Source organism: Populus nigra, chromosome 1, assembly GCF_951802175.1.
Source record: "Populus nigra chromosome 1, ddPopNigr1.1, whole genome shotgun sequence".
Lineage (NCBI taxonomy): Eukaryota > Viridiplantae > Streptophyta > Magnoliopsida > Malpighiales > Salicaceae > Populus > Populus nigra.
Genome location: NC_084852.1, coordinates 4,448,912 through 4,472,465, shown reverse-complemented (window position 1 = coordinate 4,472,465; position 23,554 = coordinate 4,448,912). Strand labels below are relative to the sequence as shown.

Below are 23,554 nucleotides of genomic sequence, written 5' to 3'. Positions count from 1 at the left end.
GGTTCGGTTTGGTTTTTATAAAAAAAAGTAACCAAACCGAAATTTGTTTTTGAAAAAAACCCGAAACCGAACCGAAACCAGGTCAAACCAACTGGTTTCGGTTCGGTTCAATTCGGTTCGGTTTTTTAGGGCAAAAACCAGTTTAAACTGGTTTGGCTCGGTTTTTTTCGGTTTCGGTTCGGTTTTTTGGTTTTTTGCTTATAAAACCGAAACCGAATCGAACCGGTTGGTTTTTTCAAAATTTTAATTGGTTTAATCGATTTTTTTTGTTCGGTTTTTTTGGTTATTTTTTTTTTATATTTTCTCAGTTTAATCAGTTTTTCAGTTTTTTTACTCACCCCTATTTTTTACTATATACTAAGAATGAAAAAAAAAAAAAACCTTTGCCAGTAACTATTTTTTTACCACATGTTTAAAGAACTATTCTTAATGTTTTAAAGCTTATGAAAAGATAAAAAAGTCTTTGGTCAATGTTATAAATTTTGTTGACTTTATAAAAAATTTAGAAAAGATTAACATACCTTGAATAATGTTTTAATATCCAATTAATGGTTGAGAAAAAACCCAAATTACCCTCGTAACAAGGCCTCTCATTTTTTCTACTCAAAAGCAAAATTATAATTTCACTGTAGTAAAATTGCATGTTAATTCTTAATACGTGACATGTTATAATTGAATATCACTTCAGTGTATTGGATATGTCCGTGTCTAGTCCACGTGTCAAAATCATATAACTCACTTAGAATTACTTAGAATTGCGTCGGTTTTCCTAGCGTATACAGATAGAATTGGATCTGGGCTTGTGAATTAGCGATGAGGCCCAACACAAAAGACCTTAACCAGAAAGCCCATATTCCCAAAGCCTAACCCACCTATTCTCCTGACAATTTTGTCAACCAAAACTCGATCTCCTATTGGTCACCGCACGTCATTTTCTCCTATTCAACAACAGATTCAACGCTATTGAACTTTCCATAACTCATTCAAACAGACGCTCTCTCTCAAAAATCCACCCTTCATATTGCCACCTGTATTTAAACCGATTGGGGCGTGTATTACACGTCTCCCATTGAAAATACGTTTTGTACTTGTTTTGACGAAGTTAATTTAATTCTCGCACACCGTTTAGAAGAAAACAAAGAAAACGCGCGGATTCTGTCTGTGTGCTGCTGAATTTGATTCTCACTGTTTTTTCATTTAAATTCTGAAAAACAAAAATCTGGGTTTGCAGGGTTTAATCGAAACAGGATCTGGGATTGTCTTGGATTTCGAAATGGTGAAGTTCACAAAGAGCTTTAAGCCTAAACAAGAAAACAAGAAAGAGAGAAGGAAATGGAGTTCATGGTGGTTGATTGGGGCGTCACTGGCAGTTGTATTAGCAGTGATTGCAGCTGGCACTGTGTCTCCGATGACTGCTTCAAAGATTGGTTCTTTGATTAGTAGCAATTACAAGTCATGTCAATGTTCTTCTGCTCAGGTACATTTTCATTGTTTCTAGTTTTGTCTGCTGATTTTGTTTGTGATTTGGTAATCATTTGGTGTTCTTTTTTGTGGGTTTTGTGCGTGTAGGATTCGGGGAAGTATAAGGGGATGATTGAGGATTGTTGTTGTGATTATGAGAGTGTAGATAGTGTTAATGGAGAGGTGTTGCATCCTTTGCTTCAAGAGCTTGTCACAACACCGTTTTTTCGGTATTTTAAGGTAAGGGTTTTCTGTTGTGTTATTTTGGGGTTATGTGCTATTAGTTTTATTGTGAGATATTTTGGTATAGCTGCCCTAGAAAAGAAATGATAAAGATTGTGGCTTTTGCTGTAATTTTAATCAGAATCGAGTTAATGATTTCTTAGATGTGATGGTTAAATATCAATGCAACTGGAATTAGTCTGTTTGGATACTGGTGATAGCCTGTCTTTTATTTTGGGAGAACATTTTTCCTGCTCCAATTTCTGTTTTGATGGAAACAATAGGTGTAGGCATAGACAGCTATCTACTTACGGATGGACTACGTGTGACACGTTGTTCACCGAATTGGCGCCTTTATTGTGCTGAATTATTCGATATGATCTGCCACTATCAATTCAATAGCGGTCACTTTTAGTTTTATTGTAAATGTTAAAAGAAGTCTTAGACCAAGGACCAGATACAAAATCACTTTTTTTGTATTATTTCTGTTGGGAATTTCTTTGCATCTGGCTTCCATTTTCTTCTGTCAACCTTGGAACAATCCACCTGATCTGCGTAAATTTCAATTTTAACCGAGGCATTATCTAGCAACTGCATGTATCATGGTGCTGTTTCTGTATTATTTTCTTTTGATGCGACTTTTTTCTGGGGACCATTTTGATAGTGGGGAAGACATATGTTAAGGTTGATGATAGTATTTATGCCTGGAAGTAATATTCAATTAAATATAAACATCCACTTGTTCCATTTCTCACTGTATTGTGGATGTGTGCCACTGTAATAGCTGATTACTGTAATTCTTTTATATATTCCTTTTCTGACATGAGATGCGTTTTACATATGGGAGGCTAAATTGTGGTGTGACTGCCCTTTCTGGCCGGATGATGGTATGTGCCGCTTGCGTGATTGCAGTGTCTGTGAATGCCCAGAAAATGAATTCCCTGAACCTTTTAAGAAGCCATTCCGCCGTGGTCTTTCAGCAGATGATCTGATGTGTCAAGAGGGAAAGCCACAGGCTGCTGTTGATCGCACATTAGACAGTAGAGCTTTTAGAGGATGGATAGAGACAGATAATCCATGGACAAATGATGATGAGACTGATAATGGTAACTGCTGACTTTTTGGTGAATGCAGAGTGAATAATTATCTTGGTTTTGAATCTTAAAGATGATGTAGTTCCAGTTTGTTTGTGCAGTGCACCGTACAAAAAGCAACAAATGGTGCACTGCACTGCACAAACAGTCCCGTGGTATCTAGTTTTCTAGTGTATGGAAGGGGATCTAGTATTTACAAATTATAAACAAAAAGCAACAAATTGTGCACCACACAAACAAACTGTCCTGTGGTATCTAGTTTTCTATTGTATGGAAGGGGATCTAGTATTTACAAATTATAAATTACAAGATAATTTCTTAGGCATCATTTCTGATCAACAAGACCATGAATACAGTTAGCTTCTGTCTAGTAAAAACTTGGTGAGGCCACAATTGGTTATCGAACTACTATGTTTCCCAGTGGAATTTATTTACACGTGTTATCTCTCCTTTTATGAAGATGTTATTTCTTATAGGAACATTGCAGAGACTGACTATTGACTTATCATGTGTAGGTGAGCTGACATATGTGAATCTTCTACTGAATCCGGAGCGCTACACTGGTTATGCTGGTTCATCAGCTAGAAGAATATGGGACGCCGTGTACTCAGAGAATTGCCCAAAATGTGAGTCTATCTTTTTATGTCTTTGTGGATGCATTTACTGCTGGGAATGTAATGGGGTCCAGAATGATCAATATGATAAAATGTCTTAAAAACTCGGAGATATTTTAGTGAGTTAGTCAATTCATTAGACTGAGATAATTCATAGACAATTACATGCATGGTTCGAATTGAATTTTGTGCTTTTGAATTCATAAAGTAGGTTGAAGATATTTTAGTGAATTAGACAATTCATTAAACTCTTACTCGAGGTGAAGGGAGAGAAAAGTACTATATTCATCACTTTCTTATAGATATTCTCTTGTCTTCTGTTTCCCTCATATATGAAAGTCACTATGCATTTCCTGTGATAGGCGGTGAATATCTACACTTGTCCATGTTAGTGTAAAAATTCCAATTCTTAATTTTGGTTTCTTTTCATTACTGATTAAACGACACCATTTATTTTCTTGCAGATGCATCTGGAGAGATTTGCCAGGAGAAAAAAGTATTATACAAATTAATATCTGGTCTCCACTCTTCCATTTCAATCCATATAGCTGCTGATTATCTTCTTGATGAGAGCACCAATAAGGTTTGATTTCTGTCTCATCCTACCCAACATTTTTTATCTCACCTTAATTTCTGTTTTGAATGTTCTCAACATAATAACTGACAACACATTAGACATTTGCCGTACTGCATATTTCTTTCACCCTATATGTCTTTTACGTTTTTAAAGGTTGTTTCTGATGGAACCTTTTACCTTGTACAGTCATCTAAGAGCTAACTAAAAAGAGCATCATTTCCTAAGTTCTGTTATGCAATTGAGAATATCTAGATAAGTAATTTATGAAACTTTTTAATAACCATGAAATGAACTCATTGAAAACCAATCCATCTATAATCAATTTTGTTGTATACTGACGCAGATTTTGTACATTTTCAGTGGGGTCAGAACCTGGAATTGATGTATGATCGTGTTCTAAGATATCCTGATCGTGTCAGAAACTTGTACTTCACATTCCTCTTTGTTTTGCGGGCCATGACTAAAGTGAGCACTGTAATATGTCTGGTTAATAATTTAAGATATATTGATATTGGAGTTTGTTGGGTGCATTTTACTCAAAATTTGTTACTCAAAATTTGTTGCAGGCAGCAGATTACCTGGAGCAGGCTGAGTATGACACCGGTAACAATACAGAGGACCTAAAGACACAATCTTTAGTGAGGCAGTTACTTTACAACCCCAAACTCCAAGCTGCTTGTCCTCTTCCATTTGATGAAGCTAAGTTGTGGCAAGGCCAAAGTGGACCTGAACTGAAGCAGCAAATTCAAAAGCAATTCAGAAATATTAGGTTCTCTCTCTGAGACTCAACTAATGGTTTATCTTGGAATAGAATGCTCCTCTTATATATAGAAATAGAAATTGATTTTCTTTTTGCATTTTCTTAAGGTTCTGATATTAAATTCTAGCTATATTTATTTTTATAACAGTGAAATGTGATTCTGAAATATATAAAAATCTCTCCTCTCCTAAATTTCTTGAAATTTTCCCTCTAGCTAGTTTATGATACTACTTTTTCTAGTTGCTTTTTGTGCTTTACTAATTTATTATATACACATATTGCAGTGCATTGATGGACTGTGTTGGCTGTGAGAAGTGTCGACTTTGGGGAAAACTTCAGGTTCTTGGCCTTGGTACTGCGTTGAAGATACTCTTTTCTGTTGATGGTCAAAATCAACCAAGCGAATCTGTGAGTTTTAGCATGTTCTGGATTTCATTTGTTTTACATATCAATAAAATCTCCAAATTTATTACTGTCTTGCAACCTGATAATTTTAATAGGGACCGCTCACTGAATGGGATTGATAAATCCAAATGTTACCACTGTCTAATATATGCTTGAATTGCAGTCTATGCAGCCGCAACTCCAACGAAATGAAGTGATTGCGCTGGTGAATTTGCTCAATCGGCTCTCAGAATCTGTCAAATTTGTACGTGAACAGGGTCCTTCAATCGAGAAGATCATGGAAAGACAGATATCAGATTCTTCTGAACCCAAGCATGGTAGTAAATGGCAGAGAGCAGGGGAGTCACTGTTTCAGCTTTGGTAATTCATTGGTTATCCTTCTACATTGTTTAAGGTTCATGGTAACAATGCCTGCAGTTCATAAAACACATGCTGTAACAATTTTGAAGACAGTATTACAGTTATACATCCCAACATCGTTTAAAAGTACTAGGTCAGGATTTTTGCAGAAGCACGGTTTTCCTGAGGAATACAAGTCCATACACATGTAGGCATAAAATAGTCTGGAGTAAACATAGTTTTTTAACATTTCAAATGTGGTGTCAAAGACGCCTGATGTACTTATTTATACATTTACCTGATTGGGCCTGTGGTTATTTTTCTCCCTCCCTCATTTTAAACAAAGGAAAGAAGCTCCCCCCCCCCCCCCCCCCTTCTCACTCCCCCTCCCCCCTCCAAGAGAAAAAAAAGTGCTATCCTAATCTGCTTAATTAGTTTCCTCTTGAATTTACCTGGTGAATGCATACACCATTTCCTGTGATCCAAAAACATGCTGCAGTGTGTTCCTTCAATTTCAATCTCGCATGGATAGGTTTGCAATTACTTTCCCCTCCAGCACCAACATTTGCATCGATGAAATAATAATTCTTCCACTAGAAAGTTTAACCCTCTGAACTGAATGGACCAACAGATGTGAAGTCACCCCTCTGCCTAGGCCTGGCTAAACGGGAAAGAGCTAAATTGAACAGACACTGAACTATCGGTAAAAGCACACTATTAGTCTCTAAACTAAATTAGAGTTTGGGCAGAAACTTTATTTTCATTGATGGTGGGTGGATTAAATTCGATTAAACAATGAGAACAAAAACTGATGACATGTAATTTTTAGTGCAGAGACTAATAGTACTTTGACCAAATAGTTCAGGAGGTCGTGCACAATTTAGCCACTAAATTCTATAAACAATCAAGAATGACTGTTCTGGCTAAACGGGAAAGAGCTAAATTGAACAGATACTGAACTATCGGTAAAAGCACACTATTAGTCTCTAAACTAAATTAGAGTTTGGGCAGAAACTTTATTTTCATTGATGGTGGGTGGATTAAATTCGATTAAACAATGAGAACAAAAACTGATGACATGTAATTTTTAGTGCAGAGACTAATAGTACTTTGACCAAATAGTTCAGGAGGTCGTGCACAATTTAGCCGCTAAATTCTATAAACAATCAAGAATGACTGTTCTGGCTAAACGGGAAAGAGCTAAATTGAACAGACACTGAACTATCGGTAAAAGCACACTATTAGTCTCTAAACTAAATTAGAGTTTGGGCAGAAACTTTATTTTCATTGATGGTGGGTGGATTAAATTCGATTAAACAATGAGAACAAAAACTGATGACATGTAATTTTTAGTGCAGAGACTAATAGTACTTTGACCAAATAGTTCAGGAGGTCGTGCACAATTTAGCCGCTAAATTCTATAAACAATCAAGAATGACTGTTCTGGCTAAACGGGAAAGAGCTAAATTGAACAGACACTGAACTATCGGTAAAAGCACACTATTAGTCTCTAAACTAAATTAGAGTTTGGGCAGAAACTTTATTTTCATTGATGGTGGGTGGATTAAATTCGATTAAACAATGAGAACAAAAACTGATGACATGTAATTTTTAGTGCAGAGACTAATAGTACTTTGACCAAATAGTTCAGGAGATCGTGCACAATTTAGCCGCTAAATTCTATAAACAATCAAGAATGACTGTTACATCCCCATCAAAATCTAGTTTACCCTAAATATCTTCATCTTGAAGGGGCGATGGCATGTTCCTCGAGGAGAGTCCATATTTGTGGTTCCATCAGTCACAGTGGACCGAACTATCTTCTCTATTTCTTCTTCAGGGCTGTCTCAAGTCTCAAGTACTCTTATGCTTTGCTTCTTCCTTGTCCTAACACATGGCAGTACCATAAATCTTTCTTTACCGCAACATGCTGTGAGAACTAAATTCTCATGAAAACTGAAGCTGCAAGGAGCACATTTCACTAAAAAACTTTTTATATATATAAATCTCACAACATTGACAATTACAAGAATCAAACAGATGATTAGCATCATAAATTATACACACCATAATCCTTTCTCTCCCTTCTATCATACAAGGAAGGAAGCAGATTTAATGTCAGTTAATATCAGTTAGACATGTATAGATTAGATTGGAGTTCTTGCCACTGTTCCACTATTCCACCTCCTTTCCTTTTCTCCTAGCATCTGCTTCTGGTGAGTTTCCCTCATTCCTGCTCTTCTGCCATTCCCTAGCAATACCCTATGTGCCATCCTGCCTCGACTTCCAATAGAGACTCTAACTTTCTCCATCCCAACATTTATACCGCCTCTTCTCGTATGTTGCTGCATTGCGGACTTCATGTTAGCTTTCTTTTGAAGGCTTCGTTTCAACATGGTGTTTAGTCTCTTGGAGCCATTTCTGATTCCTTTAGGGCTGTCGCAATGTGTCTGCTTGTGCAAACAGTTTGTTTCAGTCCCTTTTGAATCTTGTTTCATATCCACTTGGCATAATAGAAATGAACTTGGTATACTTGGGAGTTGAACTAAACTCGGTAAGCTTGGGAGTGGAATCATTGAGTTACGCCTTGGAGCTGGGGCTGCTAGGACCTGTCCTGCTGTTGTGCAAATCGAGGCTCTGCCAGTCCTCTTTGGCAATCGTGGTTGGTTAGCCATGTCAGGGTTGTTTTCTTTTTCAGTAGAATCAATCAACTTGACAATCCCATCTGTGGAGGGAAGGGGGATGGTGGATTTGTTGCTGGTGTTCCCCGCAAGTGGCTGAGTGGGATTTATCTGTTGTTTGTTCAATGCACCGTTTGCAGGTTCATTATAATTCTTGTTACTCCCTAATATTCGATTTGGAAGTGGTGGCCTAGGTGGTGCAATGATATGTTCATCTTGCTGCTGTTTCATTTGCTGTTGCTGTTGCCGTTGCTGCTCAGCAATCTTTGTGTCCACATGCTGACGTGCCAGCTTCCTTTCAACTAGTAGCTGTGCCTCCAGCTCCTTAACCTGCAAAATTTGACCCAAAAAAAAAGAAGAACAGAATAGCAAGTTACCTCTTTTCCCAACATAATGAAAAGAAAAAACAAATTGGTGAACTGTTTTATAAATGAAGTTGCAATGGTTTCTGACAACCTATTTATTACCTTATCTTGCAACATCATATATTTAAGGTCCTTTTCTTTTGTCTTCAAGTCCAAACCATTGATTGTATCCTCCATCTTCTTTATTTGCACATCTTTGCTTTTCAAATCTTGCTTTGATTTCTCAGCCTTAACAGATATGAGAACCCATGAACATATAGGAACAGTCATTACTGATTCAATAGAAAGATGATAACCATAGATTGAGGTTAAATAAAGATCAGGGCATTTAAAGTATAAGTTATCAACATACCATCTGTTTGTATCTCAGAAGTTCAGCATTGTCCAACTGTCTCTTTGCAGGACCCAGCTCTATCCCTCTAACTCTGCTAGCAAAATTCAGCGAGCATAGAGTTTCACCAAGGTCATTCTCATTGGGACTGATCTGTACAAACATGAATGTCTTCGAATCTCCTCCTAAGAAATACAGATCCATTTATCAATTTACTCATTATACATGCATACCACCAAGTAAATCAACCTAAATTTGAATTTGCTGCATGGTTCAGGTAGAAAAGTACCCAGGGAATCTTGAAGCAGATGGGTGAGCTTGGAATTCCTGCACAGCAGGAAAACATGTTATTAACATTTAAACTGAAGGTACGCAGATAGAAAAGTAACAAATCAAAGATTAGCTAGAAATTTTATAACCTGAATGGGATGTGAGGGCTTTTAGTTGCAAGAGCAGATATGACATCACCAAGTGCAGATAAGGATTTATTGATATTTTGAGTTTCCCTGAGACGCTCTCCTTGCACTTCTGTTTTTGATATCCTCTCACTTCCTGCTAGGTCAACCAACCATAACTTGTTCTTTGTGCATTCCCCGTTCAATAAATTCTCTCCCTTTACCATAACACAATGTATACTGGATAAAGATAGCACAGTTTCAAACACATAACGTAAATGTCCAATATAGATATAACCTCAAATGGAGGATAGAGCCACGTACCAGTGGGATCGGCTGCTGTGCTCATTGGCATTGGTAGAGCCAATTGCTCTTGCATTACTACCAGTTTGTAGAACTTCCCAAACCTCACTCATGTTGTGTACACGTGCTTCAACCAGCCCTGGGACATGATGTAGTCCTTCACCAGCTTGCCTTATTTCCAGCCTGCATTCATTATATTTATTAATTAGTTGAAGAAGCCAAGACTCCAATGCTTCAGTGAAACTGACACAAAGATGATAACACTGAGGATATAGACAAGTGGTTTATTGATGAAATATCCCAATATTAATGTCAGTGAAATCTCAGGTAAACAATGAAAAAAACATTTATTATACTAAACACAACTTATTCTGAAAATTTCATATTAAACTATTTTTTTGTATTCCATTGATTCATGGTTTGGAAGTATATAACAGTTAAAGATGAAGAAATATCCTTTGAAATCATTGAAAGGGATTGAGTTTGTTTAAATCGTGTTGAAACTGCCAATCAAGTTCACAACAAATTTTACAAGAAAACGGCAACAAGGAAATTGAACGCTCATATGGCTAAAACCCTCTATACGAATATTGATATTATCAACTGTACAAGAGTAATATCATAATGTAACTGTGGTCTTGAAAAGAACCATTCACAAACAAATTGTAGAAATCATAAGAAGAGAGTGGATAGAAATGACAAGGAATTCAGGATACCTCTTTGCAGCCACACCTGGCTGAGAGTCCGAGACCAGTAAATCTCGTATTTGCTCGTTATAAACTTCCAGAACACTTACAGATACATCGTATCGAAACAGCTTCTCTCGCTCCTTAATCATACAAAAAACTTGTTCAAGTGTCCTAAAATTTACTCCACGATCTTCTTCGGTACCCTCCATTGTAAAAGTTTTTCCAGTCCCGGTTTGTCCATATGCAAAAACACAGACATTGTACCCATCCAAAATTGAGCTAGCAAATGAAGCAGTGTCTTCAAAAACATCAGCTAAACAAGCAAGCATAAAAGCAACTGTTATTATTGGAAGGAACATAGTGGATTATCCAAATTGAACTTCTTTATAAAAGGTGAGATTACCTTGGTTTGCTTGGGGACCAAAAACAGCATCAAACTTGAACGTCTTTCTTGGAAGCCCATTGGACATAACTGTGAGCTCACCATCTTTAGCAGATTCAAAATCAATAGTCACTAAAGCTCCTGCAGCTACTTCTTCAGGTTTTAGAGGTCGACATCGGCAAAGCACTCGTATGTTTCCTGCAAGGAAGATTCATTTTTCAGTAAACTGTCTTTAAATTCCGAACCTATAGAACTTATGATAGATTAAGCAAAAATAAATTTACCTTTCAACTCGAGAACCTTATTGTACAGTTCCTTTCTTTCCTGGGCTCCTTCAACAAATTTAATCTTAATATCCTCATGCAATTCTACTTGCTGCTTCACTGTCATAACAAAACAAGTGAATTATAAGTGCAGAAGAGAGATAGCTAAGTTTGACAAGGACAAGGCATCATCAGCACGTTGACCTACTTGTGGACACAATAGTAAACCTCATATCTTCCATATCTGCAACACAATTCTTGTATGCCAGTGCCTCCTCTGATAACTTGATGTGCTCCATTTTCATAAGCTGTAAATGAAAAACTTTTTAAATAATGTATCATATTACCAGATATTCCATCAGAGAGATGTCAAAATTCATAACAATACCTTCAGTTTTCTTGTCAAGTCTCTCAATGATGTGAACCACCTGCTCTTCTCTTTCACTTGTCCCTCAATGGCAAAGGCTGTACACAACCAACCATCAGTAAAATCAATATTTATGGATGGTTAATGTGATAACTGTAGACAGAATTATATTTCCATACCCAAGGACCCAACATGCATTGACTTGCGCATGAGCTCATTCTGGAGCTCCTGTAAAGACTTCAAAGCATCTTGGCATTCCCTGCTCTTAAGTCGGTTTTCCCTCTTAAGTTCGTCCATTGTCCTCCTTATTTCTGTTAATTCCCTTCTCTGACACTCATAATCTCTCAGTAGCTTCTCATAATCCCCTTCCACCTGAAGGTGACCATTATCCTCCTGTTTAACCATATTTTTAAAGGCAACAATCTAATGTTTTCACACTTTATATTTATCCCAAGACTAAATTAGAATCTTAGAGGATTAAGTGATATTACTTTTGGTGATTCGCATTCTGCTACTTGGGACATTTCCACAGGTTTTAGTAATTGAGCTTCTCCAGTATCTGAAATTAGAAATTTTAGAAAACTTGACTAAAACTCTATCTTGAAACATGAACAACAAACAAAAAGATTGGAAACGAAAAGAAGATAGAAAACTGAACTTACGAGCAGAAGAATCTTTTGTAACAGAAATCCCACATACAATTGGTTTTCCCATCACCCCTTCAAATCTAATCAATAAGCCCTCATCACCCTCAACGAAAGCTTTAAGGTCAGATACAACCAGAGGTTTATTTGCACCTACTTGTGCATATATGTCTAGGCATGAGACAACCTACAAAAACAACCAATGAAACATAATAAGTTGTGATGGCATTATCAACCTCCATAAACTCCCGTTTGTTTTGTTTCATGACTCCTCACCTTCTTCTCATGTATAAAAACATCAAATACTCTTAGCCCAGGAGGCCCCTTGGTGAATACAATTTCTGCGAGGTGCAGACTAACGTCATAAGTCCCAGGCTCCAGTCCTCGGAAACAATACAAGAAGTTACCATAACGAGCTGTTTGGTAAAGAGAAAGACCCCCATCCTGTCCATCCCCAATTGTAGCATCAGTCCTTACAGTATCACCACCTGCAAAACAATCATCCTCAACAAACTCTACACCACCCAAAAACACAGCCCCACCAGTGCATCCTGCATTGATGCTTACACCAGGAACGAAAATCTTCACCAATTTTTCTTTTTTCTCTGTCTGTGGAAGGAGCTCAAATGAAGATTCAGGAGACAATTCTTTGTTGAATGTTTGAAATACTGGAGAGAACTTTACACATGGAGTCTTACTGGAGTCTTTGATACCAGACCCATCAATACCATTCTCTAAAGAAACCTCAATTGAACATTTGTTTTTAACCATGAAATCAGGAGAATCTCCATATCCAGTTCTTGATATATCAGGTGCAGCAGCACAAATAACCAGATCAGGAGATGTTAAAGAAAACCCTATCACGGACCTACCTGAAAAGAGGACACAAAATTCAATCAAATTCTTGAATCTTGAAACCCCAATACATAAAGTTCAATCTTCACAACCAATTCTTGATCAAAACTTTAAAAAGAAGACATCTTTTACCCTCAATTGTATAATTCTCAACTGGATGTATGATTTTTTGCGTAGAAATTGATTCTAAGCTTTGCGTTTCTTGCCAATACATATCTACTACAACAAGAAAGGAAAAGTTTTCACATTTAGTGATAAAAATGATTGTACAATAAATAAGAAAATAACAATTGGTACATTACCTTCATTTGAATTAGAAAAAGAAATTGAATCTACCATGGTCAAAGATTGAAACTTTGATGAAATGGGTTGAGTATCTAAACAATAAAAAAGAGAGAGAAACCAATTAAAGAGCCTAAAGAAACATTACCAGAAACAGAACTGGGAACTAGAGTGAGTGAAGTGATTTTACCTTGCGAGTAAGAAAGAGAGCTGCTGTTTTGTTGTTGTTGCTGCCAAGAAACATCAGTAAGGAGAAGTGGGTCTTGCCATTGATTAAGTTGCTGTTGTTCATATGAAGTATCACTATCTTCCATGATTAATTAATTAATTAATGAAAAATATTTCAGAAGGAATAAGGCACTGTTTTGACGAGAAAAAGAAGATACCTTTTGAACTAAACAATCCTTTTCTCTTTATTTGAGAAGAAGAAGAAGAAGAAGAAGAAGAAGAAAGGAAGAATGTTTTGATTTTGTTAATGAAAGGTAAAACATTGATTCATCATGGGATGGATTGATTGATTTTTGTCATCTGGTCGGGTTAAGGAAAATGTTGACCGTTAGTTTTTTTGAATTTTGAAACTTGTCAGCCGGGGGTAGACTGCTTGAGGTGAGCATAGTCATTTAAACTTTAGGGGTTTGACAATGCGGATTGTGCTTCTAATAATTTTTTTTAAAATTTTAATTTTTTTATATTTTTAAATTATTTTAATATATTAATGTTACAAAAAAATTTTAAAATATTATTTTAATAGATTTCCAAATAATAAATACTTTAAAAAAAATATTTACCATACTCTAAATCAATTAATTAGCCTACAACAATATATAATATATTTTATTTAAATTCATAACTTTTCTTTTCAATGTAATTAAATTAAAAGCTAATATTGAAAAAAAAATCCTATAATGATCAATATATATAATCATTAGTGTGATAAACCTATTAGTTACTCTGAAATCTATTGTGAAGAAAAACATAGATACAAGTAATAGAAAAATTCTAAGTTAAGATATTTTTATTATTTTTGTTGAATCATAAATTTTATTTTCTTTTATTTTTGTATTTTTTTTCTTAAGATAAATAAGAAAGTAATTAATAGTATATCACTAATTAAAACATTATAAAATAGAGTGAGATATAAAGAAGAGAGAATTTAAAAAAAAATTTCTTTTTCAAATTTTTTTTTAAAGTTTTCTCTCTTATTTAATCTATACTATGTTATAATTATTGATAATTAAGCTGTATTTAGGATAAAAAACATCAACTTTATAGGTTTTTTTTTCTAATTTAACCTTATTTTTTATTTTATTATCAAATACATACTTAAAAAGAAAGAATGTAATGAAATTACACAAATAGTTAATTTATAAAACTAAAATTTAACAATTTTTTTATTATTTAAATGATCAATAACTAAGATTTATGATTTTTTGTTCATCAAGTTTACGAAAACGTTAGCAGGGCATGTAATTTCACCAACTCAAAGAGAGTCTAAAATATAAACACCCTTTTCCTTCATGGGAAAACATTAGATTAGAATTTCTTAAAAAAAAAAGTAAAAAATATAATAAGAAAAACTTTGCCTTGACGTACTTTCAGAGTGCTTGGCAATGCATTTATTTCACCTGGGCATCAAGAACTTCTTGTTCCCAATCCCACTCCCCCCATTTCCTACTGGCACTTTCAAACATGTGCTGATTCTGCTGGTCAGTGGATGTTCAATGTCAGAAAACCATGTATCAGCACGTAGGCTGTCCGAGAGAAAATGTATGAGACCATGCATGCCAGGTTCTGAGCACCTTCAAAAAAAATTTAATTTCTTTCAGAAATGTTACATTGTTTTGGAACATTGAATCTTGAGGAACTGGTATGATTTCTCCTTTACAGAAAGTAACTGAAATCTGGTATCTGTTACAATATATACAACAAAATAGCAGACAACAATGGACAAAATCACTAAAAGCTCCGATCTGATCCTCTGTGCCTGTTCTTGAAATAAATTGTATCTGCAGGGCAACTGATCTGTACTCCATGAACTAAGCAATGTTAGACAACATATTCGATAGTGCTACCATTATTCAACCTGTGTTGCTTTGGGTTCCATCATGAGAACCAGATATATCAGCTTTAAAACTCCATGCCACTCTATAAGCCTACTTCTTCCATTGCAGCTGCCATGGAAGCTGATGCCTCTTCAAGGGTTCGCTTCTTCTCTACTGTGTTGAAGGCCTCAATAATATCACCTTCCTCCCAGTCATCGTAATCTTCTGCCCCAATACCACACTCTAGTCCAGCATTTACCTGTCAGGAAAAGATATCATTTGTACAAGGTTAGATAAACAGCAGATGGAAAACGTGGAGGGGCCCCAAAAGATCCTCAAGCCCAGTGCACCAGTGAATTGCAGAATAATAGAATGTTAATGATTGATATTAAAAGAGAAAAGCACATTAGAAATGGACCTATTATACCAGGCATCGAGTTAGAAAAATATAGTACAACCACCAGGGAAGGTATTTTATAATCTTATACACGAGAAGGGCATTCACTGAGAACAAGAAAAGGCAGAGCACTTCGAATAAAAAATGTAAATGCAGATGTAGTGAAGAGGCTGCATTTCTTACATATAGACTCCACACGTTGACCCAAGAAAGCAAGGCATAAAAGTTAAAGAATTGATCTCATCAAATATAATAGAAATTGGATGATCCAGTCAAATCATTCAAACCCAACAACTAAAGCAACTTGAAATTCTTAGTACTTCAGAGAAAAAGAAGTCTCCCATACTGCAATAGAGCTATTTCTTGAATAACGCATGCATATCACCTAAAAGAGACCAAGTTTTGAAATCACATTATGTTTATTTTTTAACCTTCAACAACACCCCCCCATGAATAGCTGAGTTATTAAGGACATCCAATCAATAGATAAAACATTCCTCTATATACATAATTAGAAATTCTAAAAAAGAAAGAGGAAAATAAAGCAGTTAACAGATATTTTGACAGACAACTCAATAAAGGTCAGTATAAATCGAGTCCCTAAACAAGGATTGCTTATATAGATGTCGAGAGGTGTGACTACACTGCATAATGCTCCACTGAAATGCAGGTCTTTGGAAAGGGTGATAGATGCACCGAGATCAACTAAATGTTTTAGTTTGTTGATATTGTAATACTGAAAGTAAGCTGTAAATTTGACCCACTGTAACAAAGCAAAGTTATACAGGCATCAAAAGCATACCTCCTTCACTATTTCCTTAACACGTCTCAAAGAATCAAGGACACCAACATGGACTGTTTTTCTATTTCTGACAACCCTGATGCCACAGCCTTTTATTACTTTGCCTTCTGTCACCATGCATCCAGCAACACGACCACTGCCGCTGCTAAATACTGCCCGGACTACTGTTGAGCCAATTGGTTCTTGTTCCTATTAGTATGCAAGCAGCAAAACAGTAAATATACAGCAATGGATATTTCATAGCATTAAATCAAAAGCAGCACAAGCTCATAAACCAAGAATATTCCTGACTTAAATAAACATGGGCTGCAATGATAGTATTTTTAAGGGCAGTCTGTTAAAGAAAGGCAGGAAAGCAGAACAAATATAAACATTGTCCTAACTGGAAACAATGAACTAAATAGCTGCTCCCATCCCCCAACCCCCAACCCTAGGCCCCAGCAAAGGCCAAATAACAATTAGACATCAGATATTAGTGTCCTGCCTTGGATATATATGCTTCATGGACACTTATTTGCTGGAGGAGAAATTCATGTCAAAATGCTGAGCAGTAGTGGTACGAGTATGAAACATCAGCATGCCTGTACTATGATATGCTGAACAAGCATGCATGGAAAGAAAGAAGAATCACAGTTTAATTTTTGCAGTCGATATCAGAGGCACTTTACGAAGTTTGTTCCCATATTAAAAAATAAAATGCACTTAAGGCATTCACATCAAACATCAAAATACAATTAATGTATAGCCACCTCCCCACCCCTACCTAAAAATGGTGAACATTTACCATGCATATCCCCAATCATGCAAAATGTAATAAAACACGTTATACACAAAATCTAACCTAAATAATATCTGCAATCTACACAAATTATAATAAAAAGAAACAAAGTGATGAATTAGAATTGACCTCAACAAGTTCCAGAAGTCCTTCCATAGCATTCCGCACTTCATCAATTAGTTCATAGATAACTCTATATAGCCGAATCTCGACACCTTTTTTCTCTGCATAACTTTTTACAGAACCAGGAGCTTTGACATTGAATCCTAAAATAATGGCTTCACTCACAACAGCAAGATCAACATCACTGTTGCTTACATCTCCTGTTGCTTGCAAGAGGAACTTCAAAGTCACATTATCTCGAGGGAGTACTTGTAAGGCTTGCCTGACAGCTTCCATAGATCCCTATTTATAATAAAGAGAAATTAATTTTACTTGTACTTATAGTATGAAGTATAAACCATACTAGTGATCATGTAAAATTTTTTGTCAAATCCTTGGTGCAACAGAACAAATATTTTGCTCAAGGTATGAATGTGCATGCATGAACAGTTGAGTTTGGTCATCCCCATGAAACAATCAAGCCACAAATTGCATTGCTATTATTGAAAAATTGATTTCCAAAAGCATTTCATAGCATGAGTTAAAATGGTCTTTGGTAAACATTTTTCAATATCTGATTTTTTCATTCAGATTATTTTTCTGTAGAAGTTGGTGATCGACACAAAACATCAAAGTCCAACTAAAAGTAAACTTCTTTTACCTTTAAACTTCATAATTAAAAATAAAAGTTCATTTATAAGTTACTCATAATGTTGAGCTAAATTCTGCTTCAAAAAGAAGTCAGGACACCTTTACTTGTAATTTTAACTTTAACATGGATCAAAGGGACATGCAGAAAGAAACTTGAAGCAGTTTTTTTAATAGCATTGTAGACAAATACATATTTGTTCAACTTAAAGCATTTTACCAAAGTAACTTGTCAAAAGCAACTCTTGTATTATGAATCAAATTCATACATAATACAAACCAAATGGCTTCTTGGAGCACCTTTCATTTTTCAATTATATTATTATAAATTCAAGTGTCTAGGTGACTATCTGTTCAGCAATCTTTTCATGAAATGCATTTTGAGATTTTAGTGCCTAGATCTGAAAAACATTCCCATGCATTGTATCAGTATAAGCTAGTACACATATAAAAGTCAATTAATATAGCAAATTTGCAAACACAACTTGATTTCAACAGAACTGACAATATGATGAAGAAGCATACATCATGAAAATTGTTCTTATCTGGGAACAGTAAAATGAATAGCAAATGCACAAACCTGAAGATCGACTTTCATTATTATATTCAGCTGGTGCAAGTCCAATCCAGATAGCTTTCCTGCTGAAACAGCTGAGGCTAAGGAAGAAAGGGTCACCTTCCCATCCCCAGCCTTAGCAGATATACGTTCATTCCATAATAATTCTGCACGTGCCTCTGCCTTTTCACGTGCAATATCAAGGGAGGCAACAACCTCAAATTCATCACCAGCAATTGGTACATTACTCAAACCAATAACCTGTAGAGAAAAGTTTAACATATTTGCAAGGTTTCAAATGAAAACTCATATGAATTAGTCACACTTTTTTTCAAAATTAGAAGCATTTTGGGGATTGAGCTTGATACTCATAATTCTAATTATTTCAAGTATCAAAATATTGGGGGCATCTGTATTTATGGAAGTTTAAATTCTCACGCTTATCATAATTGTTGGTTTGGTTTATGTGTGGTGAAAAGGGAACATTAGAGTGGTGTTAGATCTTGAATATTCTGACAATAATGATGAAAACAAGAAAAAAGAAACACAGCTACATTCTTTTCTATGAAAAAGCCACCATACAAAAATAAGTAACATATATAATACAACAAGGAAACAAAAATAAGCATGGAAAGAGAATAACAACAAACCTGTACAGGTATAGACGGTCCCACTTGATCAACCTGTTTTCCACCACCTTCAAATAAAGCCCGAACCTGAAAATAGCATAACAAAGAAGTCCTCCAAGCTGAGTGAAATCACACTAAGCAGCAACTTTTCTCTTAAAGAAAGTTCCGAGTTATCTTAAAGTTCAAACTCCAACTAACCAACCTTTCCAAAGGCTTCTCCACAAACCACTACATCCCCTCTTTTCAATGTGCCTTTCTGTACAATAAAAGTACCTATTGGTCCTTTAGATTTATCAAGGCCCGCCTCAATAACTGTACCCTTTGCATTTCTATCCGGATTAGCCTTCAATTCTTGTAACTGAAACAATCATGCTTGAAGTCAGAAAACATAAATAGCATAACGTTAAATGTATGCTACATTCCAATTGTTCCAAGGAATCATTGATGGCTTCAGGTTTATGAATTGCAATGTATTTCTAGATATTTGGGCAGATATCTTATAGAGATTTGGGAGAGTCCATGCATGATTTTGTATATATGCACCTTTAACTGTCTTTTGTGTGCTCAATAAATCACATACACCATATTCAAGTTTCATGATGATCCAGTATGGGAAACTTCAAAGGACAATTACAAGATATCACACTTATTGAGAAACAAAAGTTAATCTTTTCATTACAAATACTGCAACTACTACTAACACACATTCTTAGCAATTAATAAGATAGATGAAATACTAGCAACTAATGAAATAGATAATGCAAGCCACTCAACTAAATCAATTAGATACTGCAAGATAATACTAATAGATATTACTAGCAGAGAGAGAGATAGAGAGGTTCATGGATCCAATTTTGATGACATAAATGGCCAGTAGACAACGAATATTTCATTTCACAACAAAAAGACAAAAAAATGAAACCAACTAATTGGCACATGAATAAATTTGAACTGACCTCTGCAACAAGCATAACAGTTTCCAACAAATCATCTATATTTTCCCCCTTGAGAGCACTGATCTGTTAAAAGGAGGCACAAGTATATAAGCGTATGGAAAAGGATAAAGATAAAAGAAAGGTGCAATAAATATAAAATACCTGAACCATTGGGACATCACCACCCCAGTCCTCCGGCATGAGGCCAATTGAAGAAAGCTCTTGCATAACTCTTTCTGGATTAGCTCCATCTTTATCTATCTGGTAGAATTGAAGATAAAACAGAATCAGAAATTCCTTTAGCCATCACCAAGCAAACCAAAGGCATTTCCAAATGCAGCTGGGCAAGTGTTTCTTATTTCGTTACTTTCTGATAACAAGAAAACCCACTTTTGTCGACATACCTTATTTATCGCAATCACAATGGGTACTCCAGCTGCTTTGGCATGAGCTATGGCCTCATTTGTCTGGGGGCGAATCCCATCATCAGCAGCCACCACAATAATAGCAATGTCAGTCACCCTTGCTCCACGGGCTCTCATTGCTCCAAATGCCTGCACCAGTACATAATATAGAAATCATCCAAATGCAGGCAAGTGTGCTCGGTTCACAGTTAAGTTTATAAATTAATATCAGAAGAACATTAGCTACTTAAATGAAAATTAAAGCACATCAGATATGATCTGCAAAGCATTTAACTATTTGACAAAGAGCAACTGACGTACATTAACAGCAATAATTGGATAATCTGCTTACCTCATGCCCAGGAGTATCAAGGAAAACACATGGTTGCAACTTGCCATCCACAGGTACCATAACTTTATATGCTCCGATTCCTTGTGTAATCCCACCAGCTTCTGAGGCAGCCACCTGCAGATATCCATCTGTCAGGCTACAGTTAAATTCTGTGCATGTCAACTTAGAACAGTCTACATGTAGCTTCAGAAACCAACTAGTCCCAAATCATTTTCAAGTTTACAAGCTAGACATTCTCTATCTTCCTCCAATCATAAGTACACCAAAAAAAAAAAACTTTATTGTGATGGGAGGGGGGAACAACATTGAAAGAGTGTCGTCAAAACTTAAATCCAATTCTGTCTGTGGTGTTTACAACAATAAAAGAGGAGTATCAAGATTAAGAAGTTTCAGCATACCTTGCTTTTACGAATATGATCCAACAGGGTTGTCTGTCAAGAGGATAACACCAGATACATTAGAAAAATCTTTGAAAAATACCACCATTTTCTTAACATTCAAAGCATAACCAAGAATGAGACAAAGAAGATAATGAAGAAACATAGAGAATCTTGCTACTTGCCTTGCCATGATCTACATGACCCATTATAGTAAGCACAGGAGGCCTCTCTTGTAGTTTGTCCAGATCATCTTCATCAAGAATCTCGTTCTTTTTTGCCATTTCTTCAAATCTAACTGGATCAGCATCTATGACTTCCACCTCATACTCCTTACATATCATCTTTACCATCTCTTTGTCCAAAGTTTGCACCCCATCAGGCTTAATCCCCTTTGAGAACAGAAGCCCAAGAATTTCACCTTCACCCATGGTCAAGTTGTAGGCTAGCTCTTCGATTGACATGCCTTTTTCCCCAACCTCCAAAATCTCTACTTTGACAGGAGCTGCCTCTCTGGCAGCCTGGATCTTAGCCGCCTTCCTACTGGCTTTGGTCCATTTCCTCCCTTTTCTCGCAGTAGCTGCACCAGGAATAGAAACATTGAGCTCCTCATCGGGAATCTCAACATCATTGTCCACCATCCGCCTTCTTGGTGTTCCAGGTGAAGCACCTTTCTTTCGGTCTCTGTACTTCCCAGGAGCAGGGCCCTTTCCTGGTTTAGTAGGAGCTAAAACAGCCTGTGCAATTACGGGATCGACAACCGGTTTCTTGCGAGCGAATTTGTCAATCAAAATTGGCTGTCCTTTACTTTGTGCAGCACCTGAGCCTGTTTCATCTTTTATTGGTGACTTTGGAGCAGCCCCCACATCCTTCAAAACAACAGGTTTCTTAATGATAGGTGAAGGAGCTGCGGATGGCTTGGCCTGTAACTTTGGTTGAGGTCTTAGAGGTGGCTGAGGAGGTTTCAGTGGAACACGTGATTGAGATTCTAGCTTTGTCCCTTCTACTGTTTTAGGTTCCTCCTTGATAAACTTGTTACTAGCCTTCGGAACTTCCTTGACAATCCTCTGCACTGAAGACACCGTGTCTCCTTTCCGCCACACACTTCTCAAAGTTTTAGCTTTACGAGTAGCAGCCGTGGAATTAACATTTCTTGAATCAGTATATGAATTAGATGGTGTCATTTTATTTACATTCCCATTCTCTTTCCTAATACTACCAGCACTCGCACCCGCTTGGCTTTGTTTTGAAGTTTCAAGCTTTCCAGCCTTCTCCAAGACCTCATCAAGTGACTCGATCACCTTATTCCTCTCTTCTTCCTCATCAGAATCCCCACTACCCCTTGAAGAACCCCACCCAACAGAATTCATACTCAAAAGGGTTTCATCCTTGGAACCAGCCGGCGATTTTAACACGGGCTTTGGACTAGGTTTAAGTACAACCTCACTATCACCATCATTACCATCACCATTACTACTAGAATCAAGTGATACAGCATTGCCTTGCTCAGCAATGAAATCAGTGGCAGTAACTGAATATTTACACACACAATGCCAACTTTTAGCCCTCCTAAGACTCCTTTTTGATAAAGAAACTCTCTTCACAACTGAATACGAAGAAGATTCAACACAACTAGAAGTAGCTGCAGACCCACTCAAGCTTCCTAAACTAACAAGGGAAGCCAAAGATGGCATACTACCTACTAAAACCACCATGGACCCCATTCACAAAACCCAACAAGAAACCTAAAAACACCCTTTATAATTCCATATCGGGTAAATTGAGTAAATTAGACAAAGAGTTTCAAGATTTCTATTAAAGTTGAAATCTTTAATTAACAACAAAGTGCAGAAGTAGTGCTTACCTTAATGAGAAAATGGGATGGGAAGATAGGGAATTTGAAGGGGTGAAAAGGGTTTTGTTTTGTGTTTGGAAAGAGAGAAAAAGAGTGAGAAAGTGAAAGAGAAGGGGTTTGTGGATGGAGAGGATATTATGATTTTGGTGGTGGTTTACAAAGCTACAAAATTGGCACTTGTGTGGTTGCTTCTCTGCCTGTCAAATTTTCCTTTCTGATAATGATAAGGCTTTTTGAAGGTTTCCAAGTTTTTTTTTCTTGTTTTTATTATTTTTCCAATTTTTTTTCTTTCATATTTTAATTTTGGTTATTTACTATTTTCTTTGCCCCAGAAAACAAAGACTAAATTTAAGATATTTTTTTTTAAGACTAAAGATTTTAATATAAGGGCATAGCCAGGTTTCAAAAGTCTCTTTTTTTGTTTTTTACATTATTTTTTTTTAGGGTGATTATTTTCAATTTAGTTCGGTTTTTATCAAAAAAAATAATCAAATTGGTTTTTTTTTAAAAAAACCGAAACCGGTTCAAACCGATCTATTTTGGTTTAGCTCCGTTATTTTAGAACAGAAATCGGTTTTTTGGGTTTGGCTCGGTTTTTTCGGTTTGGGTTCGATTCGGTTTTTTTGGTTTTAGACTTATAAAATTGAG

At 36.1% G+C, this 23,554-nt stretch overlaps 3 protein-coding genes across 8 annotated transcripts; 1 reads left to right on the top strand and 2 right to left on the bottom strand.

Annotated features, from left to right (window-relative positions):
• The first annotated feature begins 967 nt into the window (after positions 1-967).
• LOC133689563 (endoplasmic reticulum oxidoreductin-1-like) lies at positions 968-5,795 on the top strand. Of its 2 annotated transcripts, none has more exons than XM_062109474.1 (9): positions 968-1,477; positions 1,570-1,701; positions 2,531-2,789; positions 3,293-3,403; positions 3,856-3,974; positions 4,329-4,433; positions 4,535-4,737; positions 5,013-5,136; positions 5,306-5,795. In XM_062109474.1, exons 1-9 carry the CDS (start codon positions 1,274-1,276, stop codon positions 5,495-5,497), a joined length of 1,449 nt encoding a protein of 482 aa, XP_061965458.1. In that variant the 5' UTR covers positions 968-1,273; the 3' UTR covers positions 5,498-5,795. The 2 variants fall into 2 exon arrangements, with proteins under 2 accessions (XP_061965458.1, XP_061965451.1); XM_062109467.1 differs by having other exon boundaries at positions 969-1,477; positions 5,297-5,795.
• A 1,653-nt stretch (positions 5,796-7,448) lies between these two features.
• On the bottom strand, positions 7,449-13,622 carry LOC133692086 (kinesin-like protein KIN-14Q). 5 transcript variants are annotated; one of them, XM_062112799.1, is made up of 19 exons: positions 13,416-13,622; positions 13,220-13,332; positions 13,050-13,124; positions 12,880-12,966; positions 12,169-12,764; positions 11,911-12,079; positions 11,740-11,807; positions 11,428-11,641; positions 11,270-11,346; positions 11,090-11,189; positions 10,903-11,001; positions 10,640-10,816; positions 10,264-10,549; positions 9,569-9,730; positions 9,269-9,484; positions 9,139-9,176; positions 8,871-9,034; positions 8,621-8,746; positions 7,449-8,483 (listed from the first exon to the last, which is right to left on the bottom strand). In XM_062112799.1, the coding sequence occupies exons 3-19, from the start codon at positions 13,084-13,086 to the stop codon at positions 7,620-7,622; spliced, it is 3,480 nt and encodes a 1,159-aa protein (XP_061968783.1). In that variant the 5' UTR covers positions 13,087-13,124; positions 13,220-13,332; positions 13,416-13,622; the 3' UTR covers positions 7,449-7,619. The 5 variants fall into 5 exon arrangements, with proteins under 5 accessions (XP_061968783.1, XP_061968791.1, XP_061968758.1 ...); XM_062112807.1 differs by having other exon boundaries at positions 13,220-13,310; XM_062112774.1 differs by lacking the exon at positions 13,416-13,622 and having other exon boundaries at positions 13,220-13,409.
• Positions 13,623-14,829: 1,207 nt separating this feature from the next.
• LOC133683226 (translation initiation factor IF-2, chloroplastic-like) lies at positions 14,830-23,106 on the bottom strand. The gene is made up of 12 exons (XM_062106761.1): positions 21,237-23,106; positions 21,073-21,105; positions 20,675-20,788; positions 20,323-20,472; positions 20,081-20,179; positions 19,940-20,002; positions 19,186-19,341; positions 19,005-19,070; positions 18,379-18,615; positions 17,178-17,453; positions 16,271-16,459; positions 14,830-15,330 (listed from the first exon to the last, which is right to left on the bottom strand). The coding sequence occupies exons 1-12, from the start codon at positions 22,773-22,775 to the stop codon at positions 15,175-15,177; spliced, it is 3,078 nt and encodes a 1,025-aa protein (XP_061962745.1). The 5' UTR covers positions 22,776-23,106; the 3' UTR covers positions 14,830-15,174.
• Positions 23,107-23,554: the final 448 nt, after the last annotated feature.